Source organism: Vigna radiata, chromosome 3 (assembly GCF_000741045.1).
Source record: "Vigna radiata var. radiata cultivar VC1973A chromosome 3, Vradiata_ver6, whole genome shotgun sequence".
NCBI classification, from domain to species: Eukaryota; Viridiplantae; Streptophyta; class Magnoliopsida; order Fabales; family Fabaceae; genus Vigna; species Vigna radiata.
The window spans coordinates 7,788,070-7,797,711 of NC_028353.1; the positions used below are offsets into that span (position 1 = coordinate 7,788,070).

The 9,642-nt window shown below is 27.3% G+C and overlaps 2 protein-coding genes across 2 annotated transcripts; one reads left to right on the top strand and one right to left on the bottom strand.

Moving 5' to 3' along the window:
- Nucleotides 1-1,154: 1,154 nt before the first annotated feature.
- LOC106757459 (transcription factor MYB111-like) lies at nucleotides 1,155-4,653 on the bottom strand. The gene is made up of 3 exons (XM_014640132.2): nucleotides 4,357-4,653; nucleotides 4,061-4,190; nucleotides 1,155-2,063 (listed from the first exon to the last, which is right to left on the bottom strand). Exons 1-3 carry the CDS (start codon nucleotides 4,487-4,489, stop codon nucleotides 1,265-1,267), a joined length of 1,062 nt encoding a protein of 353 aa, XP_014495618.1. The 5' UTR covers nucleotides 4,490-4,653; the 3' UTR covers nucleotides 1,155-1,264.
- On the top strand, nucleotides 4,608-6,254 carry LOC106756975 (putative WEB family protein At1g65010, chloroplastic). Its single transcript, XM_022779025.1, is given in 3 exon segments — nucleotides 4,608-4,628; nucleotides 5,180-5,686; nucleotides 5,689-6,254. Coding segments are annotated over 3 exon segments (993 nt in total). The 3' UTR covers nucleotides 6,154-6,254.
- The last annotated feature ends 3,388 nt before the right edge of the window (nucleotides 6,255-9,642 follow it).

Genomic DNA, 9,642 nt, shown 5'->3' on the forward strand with positions numbered 1-9,642 from the left:
TTTAAATATTCAATTTTAAGGTAAACTTCTATAATATTGTCCTCTGAACTGGTTTCCTTAGTAGGTATGTAAGAAAATAATTATTTGCAGTTAATTGGTTGACACAAAAAAGTAATTATATGATGATATATTACTAAACTAGTTAGAGTAAAATTGGACTCAGATTGAAGTAAATTTTAGAGAATATTAATTCGAGGGTATTTTTAAGGTTGATCAGTAAGAAAGATACAATTTGAAATTACTTTATGGATGAAAAGAATGTAGGTAAATGAAATATCTGTTCATTAATTAGTGAAAATATTAGAGATTGGTACTCAATAAAAAAAAATATTACTCACTTTGTACCATGTGCTAACCTTGAAAGAGGGGTATAAATATATAAAACAAAAACTTTACTAATCATACTAGATATTACATGAATGCTTGAAATATAGTAAACACTATTTTAATACAAAAAAATGTCTTTCGAAAAATAAACACGTGTGAAAACATTCTATACTCCATCCTTGTATACTAACTCAAAAACAGATATAAAAAACATGTTTTAACCGGTATAAAAAATGTATTTTACACTATACTAGTGTTCTTTTAATTATAATTAAATAAATTATAAATACTAAGGCGTGTTCTTGTTTCTTAGTTATTTATCTTTATAGGGTTTTATATTTGATTAATAACCACAACTAATCGGGCAAGAATCTACATCCATAGATTGTGCACTAGGAGTACTATATATTCACATTTTTAAGCTAAAATAAAATTATATTCCCACAGGTATTATTATATTTCAAAAAGATAATGATATTTTAACAACTCTTTTTTAACAACTTTTTCCTAACATGATATGTGTTATTATTATATTTTAAAAGATAATGATATTTTAACAACTTTTTTTTAACAACTTTTTCATAACAAGATATGTATTACTATTTTATTGGTCTGTTTGAATTTATTCTAAAGAAATATTTGAAACACACTAATTACAAACTACCACGTATATGTTATAAAAAAAAATTGGTAAAAGAACTTTTTTTCATTTCAAAAAGAGAGGGAATGAATATGATATTTTAATATATTTTAATAATATTTTTTAATAATTTTTTGAAAATAAAATAAATGTTATCATTTTATTTGATGTGTTTAAATTTATTTTTTTTAATAACGATTGAAATGAATCAATCACAAATTACTGTAAAGAAAAAGTTATTAAAAGAAAATTTTCCAATGACAATTGGTCCTTAAGGTCCATCGGAAGAGGTAGGTCTCAAGAGAGAAACCAATCAACCATGTCCTTTTGTTTCTGAGGATCAATCTCACAAACGCTCTGCAAATCCTTCTCCCAGTCTTCATCTTCGCAAAGCCAAGAGAGAAGGCTCTGATGCTGCTCCCACGACACAGACTCATCCTTATGATCCAGCTGCACCGCGCTTTGGCATAAGTCAGAATCAGAAGAAGCCTTTGCTGAAAAAAAACACCGCTTCTCCCGACCACTCGACGTTACGGTGTGGTCACAAGTTTTATTCCCAACCACTTCACTGCTCTCTCTGTAACCTTCATCAGAAATGGTCCAACACCCACTTGCTTGGGGGCAGTAACTGTTCATGATGTCGTTGAAAGATTCAAAACTCAACACCTGATCCCACTCTCCCCCATTAATAACTTCCTTGTCATAGGGTCCCCATATGTCATCCTCCTTGTTCATTATTTCTTTCTCACCCTCAACCCATACGGCATTAGTGCCTAGGTTTTCTTCTTCTTGAGTAGTAGTATTCTCATGGGTGGATGAATGTTTCTCGGTCTCAAGTGGCGGTGTTGGTGGAAGAGGAACTGCTGGTAAGAGCGGTTGCTTTTGTTTTTGAGCACAATATGTCTTGTTCTTCTTCATAGCCCAGCGACTTGTCCTGCCACGTTTCCTCTTGGGAGGTAGAGTGAGAGTGATGATGTCTGGTTTGTTAGTAGTTCTGCTTCGGAAAGTGTAAATTGTTCTGCTTAAGTGAGTGTTCCAGTAATTTTTAATCTCGTTGTCCGTTCTTCCTGGCAAGTGACTTGCTATCAAGGACCACCTGAAGTTTATCAACTCATATTATCTCTTTCAATTATGTGAAGTGAAATTCACATGGAAAATATATGATAAAATTAATAAGAAAATATATTTATACATGTTGATAGATGAATGCTAACACATCTCTTCATATTTTGTGCAACCAAGTTGACTAAATAAATAATTAAACTAATAAGATTTAACTATCTCTATTAATTGTTTCTAAATTTGTTTGTTTCAATGAACTTTAAGTGGCTTACACTAGAGAATGTCATAAATTATCAAGAAACATCTACTAATATTTCTCTCAGACAAAATAAAAGATGGATTAAGTTTCAAATTTATGAAAAAGTTTAAATTTTTAAATTATTTTTTAATTAAGTTTCTATTAAATTTCGTTGCTATATTAAGTATCTAAAAATTCATGATATAAGGTTGTTCTATTATGAAATCTTGCTATGCACATAAAAAATATGAAATTTTTTTGGATAACATGTTTCTGATATTTTTTTTTTATATTTAATCATAATTTCATATTTCTTAACGAGACAATTAAAATAGATGAATATGAAACTTTTTTGGGTAACCATGTTTCTCATTTTTATTTTATATTTAATCATAATGTCATATTTCTTAAGGAGACCATTAAGATAGATAAGAAGACAATAGAACAATCATCTCTCACGGTTAACAAACTTAAATGAAAAAAATATAAATTTTAATTACTCAACAGAGTAAAAAGTTTAAGAGAAAATCAAGTAAAAATACATAAATTTATGACTAAATTAACACTTAAGTTAAAATATAACTTAAAATGTTAGTTGAATTAAATAATTTTAGTATTTTCATAATTAAAGAAAAAATATTAAAATTAATATATTGGTTTAAATTTGTAATTAAAAATATTTGGTGTTGTCAATTAGTACCACAAAAAGAGTGAATCTCATTGATAAAAAAATATGGTAATACATTGATATTATAAAATTAATATTTTTAAGAAAAAAAATACTTTTTATGTCTTTACTATTATTTTTATAATAATACCTCCGTCCATAATAAGTACGATTTAAATTCTTTACATACAGAATAAAAACAAACAGTTAATGTGTTACAAATAAAAGTTATCTGGGGATAAATTAGAAATAAAATAAATAATACCACTTTTAAAAAATGAGAACATCAATTAATTTTGATTAAAAATAACTAAAACCGTAGTCAAGGCTGAGCCAATAGTTAATAAATTGTTATTGGAAAGTGAAAAAAATTGAAGCATATAAAGTACATGCACTATATTATTTATCCATATATAATATTTAGTGCAAGAGATGCAAGATATTATTTTTCAAACATTTGTTTTTTAAATTACACAAATAAACTTTTCTAAATTTTATTTAAAGAAATAGATAAGTTTATTATATTCAGCATTGTTTACTTGTAAATATTGTTCAGACGTAGAATTCGATTTACCAAAATTCGAATACCTAATTTATGAATAATAAACCATTCTACATAAACATAACTATGAAGAGTTTATTTGTGTATTTTTTGTAAATAAGTTTATTTAGGAACAAAAGTCTAAGATGCCGTGTTATTGTCGAACTGCAAATTACTTTTACTTTAGGGTTGGAAAACAGAAAAAGAAAAACAAAAGAGAACTTCTAATAAAAAAAGTGAAGAAATTGTAGAGTTCTTTACTTTCTTTTTCTTTACTGTTTTCCTTTATTTATCAATCAAACAAAAATATTATCTATACTTTCATGTCTATATTTTCTCTAATATTATCCAAACATACCATATTTTTTTTTTCTTTCGACATAATTTTACAAAAATTGTTATCTAAGTTTTTTTCTTCTTCTTCTATCTCTTTCTAGTTAAACCAAGAATTAATGGGCGAATTAGGTAAATTGCTTTAAATAAAGTTTGCCTAAAGCAAACAAATGAAAACAACTTTTACAAGAATTAATAGTTGTTTTTAGTAAAAAATGGTGAAAATAAGTGGAGTTTAATCTGGAAACTAACCTGTTGCCTAAAGAAGCATGCAACTTGACAATGGTATTTTCTTCCTCGACAGAAATGTCTCCTCTCTTTAGATCAGCTCTCAAATAGTTAACCCACCTTAACCTGCAACTCTTCCCACATCTTAACAATCCTTCACAACCCAAAAGTGTAAATGACAGTCAGAGAAAAAGCCATTCTATCCATGGCTGAAAGTTAGAGGCTTGTACAATAATTGTAGCTGGAAGGTCACAGTCAAGAAAAAGGTAGCAGAAAAGCAAATATATATGCATATGCAGTGGCATTAATTAGTTTCGTACCTGCATTTTTTGGCAACCTCCTCCAAGAACCTTCTCCATTGGCCTGAATGTACTTGGTCAAAATCTCATCCTCCTCCGCTGTCCACCTCCCCTTCTTCATTCCCACCTTCTCACAACAAGGAGTCCTTCCCATATCCGACTTCTGCAACTATTCCCCACAAAGACGCTATCTCTTTCACTTGATTTTAATTGGGCTGACACTAGTGGGTGTGCGTGTAGGCATGTTTGAGTTTTTGTTTTTTGTTTTTTGTATGTACCACCTTACTGTGGCGGTTCTGTGATAATAGCAAATGCTGCAGTTAGCAGCACAACTTATTTAAAAAGGGTAGGGAGGAGCAGCAGACAGTAGGCAGTAGAAAGGTGGTCCCAGACCAAATTAGAAAGGTTCAAAATATATTAGGTCACATAAAGTCTTTTGTCTATGTTACTTACTAATAAATGAATTTTAAGTTAATTTAATGATTTAATACTTATTTTGGTTACTGGGAGGATTTGTTCAAAGTTGTCATTCTTTTTTAAAAAGTTCACATAAGTTCCAGCTTTTGTAAAAACTGAACAAATAGGTCTTTTTTGGTAACGGCGTTAACTTTGTTAACGGCAGAACTGACAGGTGGCTAATATAGGATGATGTGGCATTGTTATCTGTTTTAAAAAAATAAATAATTGTGACGTGTAAATTAATGTAGTTAGGGTTAAATTAAAAAATGAATTTGGGATAATTTCGGGTGGTAATTAAATAAATCAATTGTCGTCAGAAGATTATTTGGGTAAAAATTGCAATTGGAATTGGGAAATTGGAATTGGGAAATTCTGGGCAACTTAGGGTTCATCGCGCTTTAGGCTGAAAAAAGAGAAGGCAAAAGCGATTCATGAGCTGAAAGAAGCGCAGAGAGTGGCTGAGGAAGCAAATGAGAAACTCATGGAGGCAATGGTGGCTCAGAAGCGAGCCGAGGAGGATTCCGAGATTGAGAAGTTCCGAGCCGTTGAGTTGGAACAGGCTGGAATCGAAGCTGTTCAGACGAAGGAAGTGGAATGGCAGAAAGAGCTGGAGAATGTGAGGAACCAGCATGCTTTGGATGTGGCTTCTCTTCTCTCCACTGCTCAGGAGCTTCAGCGGATTAAGCAAGAACTTGCCATGACTTGTGATGCAAAGAACCAAGCACTGAGTCATGCTGACGATGCAACTAAAATTGCGGAGCTTCATGTGGAGAAAGCCGAGATTCTTTCAGCTGAACTGATGCATTTGAAGGCTTTACTAGATTCGAAGCTGGAAACTGAGGCTAGGGAAAACAAGATTGTATCGGAACTGCAAACAGAGATTGAAGTTCTTATAATGAAGAACTTGAAAAGGCAAAGGATTATGATGTGAAGTTGACGGAGAAAGAAAATCACATTGAACATCTTAATGTGGAGCTTGAAGCTGCCAAGATGGCTGAATCTTATGCACACAGTCTGCTAGAGGAGTGGACAAAAAAGGTCGAGGAGCTAGAAGTGAAGGTTGAAGAAGCAAATAAGTTGGAGAGATCTACATCAGCGTCTTTGGAATCAGTAACAAAACAGATGAAAGGAAGCAATGAGTTGTTACATGAAGCAAAATCTGAAATTTCTAGTCTTAAAGAGAAGGTGGGATTGTTGGAGATGACAATTGGTAGACAGAGGGAAGATCTTGAGGAGTCAGAGCGTTGTCTTCTTGTGGCTAAGGAAGGGAGTCTTGAATTGTCAAAGAAGGTTGAAAGTCTGGAATCTGAACTTGAGACAGTCAAAGAAGAGAAGGCTCAGGCTTTGAAGTGGAGATGATTGCATTGAAGATGCGCGATGAACCCTAAGTTGCCCATAATTTCCCAATCCCAATTGCAATTTTTACCCAAATAATCTTCTGACCACAATTGATTTACTTAACTACCCACCTCAAATTATTCCAAATTCATTTTTTAATTTAACACTAACTATATTAATTTACATGTCACAATTATTTATTTTTTAAAACACATAACAATGCCACATCATGCTATATTAGCCATCTGTCAGCTCTGCCGTTAACAAAGTTAACGCCGTTACCAAAAAGGACCTATTTGCTCAGTTTTTACAAAAGCTGAGACTTAACTGAAAATTTTAAAAAAGGGAGGACTACTTTCAACAAATCCTCCCAAAAGAGGGACCAAAATAGGTATTAAATCTAATTTAATTTTTTAACGTTGGATTTATATTAATATATATTTTAAATTAATTTTATTTCTAATTATGAAAGATTTTATATGAATTAATTTTATTTTTAAATTAAATATTAATAAATAGTTCAATAATAACTAATAGAATAATAATGTACTACACACATAAAAATGTTAAAAAATAAATGAATTTTAAATCTAATTTAATATTATAAAATCAATTTCAAAAAATTAAATTACGTTTATATATATTAACTTTATCATGTGAATTTTTTTTAATATGTATATTAAGTTTTTAATTTACAAATTTAAGTGCAAGATATTAGTAAAAAGTATAACAATGTAAAATCTGTTAAACATTTTTAGTATTTTTATTTTTTATTTTTTTCACAATTTAACAATTTATTTAAGATTAAATATGTTTTTTTTAATTTTGATATAATTTTGAAAGTTTTTAAAACGTTAATATATTTTAATTTTTAAAAATAAATATAATTATTTTTAATTTAATTATAATTATATTAAGAAATGTGAAATGTTAATATTTAAATTATGTATATATTATAATATTAATTAAAAATATATTTAATATTTTAGTATAATTAAATTTATTTATTTTAAGTTTGAGAATTAAAATTTGTTTTGGTGTTAAAATTAAAATTTTAATTTCATTATAAAATAAAAATATTAAAAATATATTTAGTATTTATTATATGTAGTATATATTTGTTGGGGGAAATTGGGGGTTTAGAAAGAGGTTTATACCAGCGGTGGAAGAGGAACCACGTTGAGTGTGTTTGAGTGGCACAGTCGTGGCTTGACAACCGTCAGAGGGACAAGAGCCTACACTGACGGAGCATTTTATCTTCCTCATTAATGTATAGTCCTTCATTTACTTTTTTATTTATTGTGCTACTAACTTCTGATTTTCCTTCCCTCTCTATTTCAAATTTAATGAGGTAAGAAATGTCTCCATGAATTTCTAATCTTATAATTCTTATACTATTATTAGTTTTTCTATTCACTTCTTTATATTACTTTGGGTCTCCTTTTTTAATCTAATATTTCACTATTATTCATTACTTCAAATAATTGTTTAATAGTTTTATTCCAAAATAGTCATGAGGGATAGTTGTCAAAAGAAAAGTTGTATAACGAAATCCTTTAAATTCACGTGACTGTGACTAATGCGAGAAAACAAATGTCCTCATATTATATTTAGAAAAAAATGTATTAAAAACGTTTTTTCATATTACACATGTTAGCTCACAATCTACATATAAATATATTTTAATATTTATAAAAGTGTTAAAAATAATAGTATTTTCTTATATTTATGCTATAATAAAGACGTGTTATCTCATTAAAAAAATATGAAAATAAATAAATGAATTTGAATAAATTTAAAAATATAATTTTTATAATTCTTTTAAAAATTTTAGAGATAAAAATGAATTAATTTATTTGAGTAATTTGACAGGTATGATAGATGAAAAATTAAAATTTTAACAAATTAAAATATTAAATTATTATTTTAGAATTATGTTAAAATTAATATATTATTATTATTTATTTTAATATTATTATTTAATAATAATAATAATAATTTATTATTTTTACAATTATTAATATTAATATTATATATATATATATATATTTGTGTGTGTGTATGTATACTTTTTTTTTCTTTGCAATTATTTTTATATTCACAGTATTTTGTTAAATTTTTTAATATGAAAATTATTTTTGTCAATTGTATTTTATTTTTGTTTGATGAACATACAACACATATTTTCATTAGTGTTAACAATATTAGTATCAAGATGGTGGAAATTAAAATTAACAAAATTATAAATCTTAATTATTGAAAAATAAAACACGAATGATATAGTCACCTCTCTTTAAGAATATTAGTATAATAATAATGGAAATAACTTCATTATATCATAATTTTCAAAATAAAAACTAAATATAGACATATAAAAAATGATACTAATTTAAGATTTCCATAAAAAATCAAACGAATTACATTATTTGATTTTCATTTTTTAAAATGGAAAAAATTGTCTTTAACAATACTTTTTTAACAACATTTTGACAACACATTCGTGACAATTTGTGATTGTTTCGTTTTAAATATTTTTTTAAATATAAATTCAAATAAATTAATAAAGTAATGACGCATGTCCTGTTGTCAAAAAAATTATCAAAAGTTATTGTCAAAATATTTAAAATTTAGTTGACATTATTCCTTCTCACATTTTTCTCAATACGTCTATTTTTATTTTCATTGTATTTAAATTATTTACGATGAATAGTTTATTGAATATATTTGCATTAGGATGTAATCTTAAATATAAATCACATTGTTTTCTGACAACTTTATATTTTAGATGTTATGTTGCCAAAAAGAATAGAAAAAGGGGAAATCTTATCAAATTAAAGAGTTTGTATAAACTGCATACTCTTTGTAACTAGTTGTCTTGTAAACTTTCAAACATTTACTTCATATATAAAAGTATGTATAATATAGTAATTATTAATCCCATATTTTAATTTAGTATCTATTAAATAACGATCAAATTATTTAATCTTAATGCTACGAAACATCACATTATTTTTACGATCAACATCTAATCATAATTTGATTTATAACATTTTTATAGCTAAGTAATAGTTATCACAAGTAGAGAAAAAGATTTTGGTATTAATCATTTTAAATATTATCTCACTTCAACAACTTAAATATATTTGAACAATGTAAACAATAATGTTTTCTTTGATTTTGAATATGAACGGAAACATAAACTTTTATATTAAATCTCTTAACAAAACTGAAGTATATCTAAGTGAACATTTTTTTTGGATAAACTTAACAGGATTTTCATCACGTTCAACTATGGAAGATTAATAGTATAACTTGATTTGTGATATCAAAACAAAGTATATGAAGATAAGTGTAGTAATGTTGAAAATATGATAAAGACAAAAGAAAACGAAATATACTCTTAAATATGATTACTACATAATATAATGAATAATTATTTTATAATTTATTAGTAAATAAATTGTTTATAATGTATGAACTAATATACATTTGTTATGTTTTGTAATATTT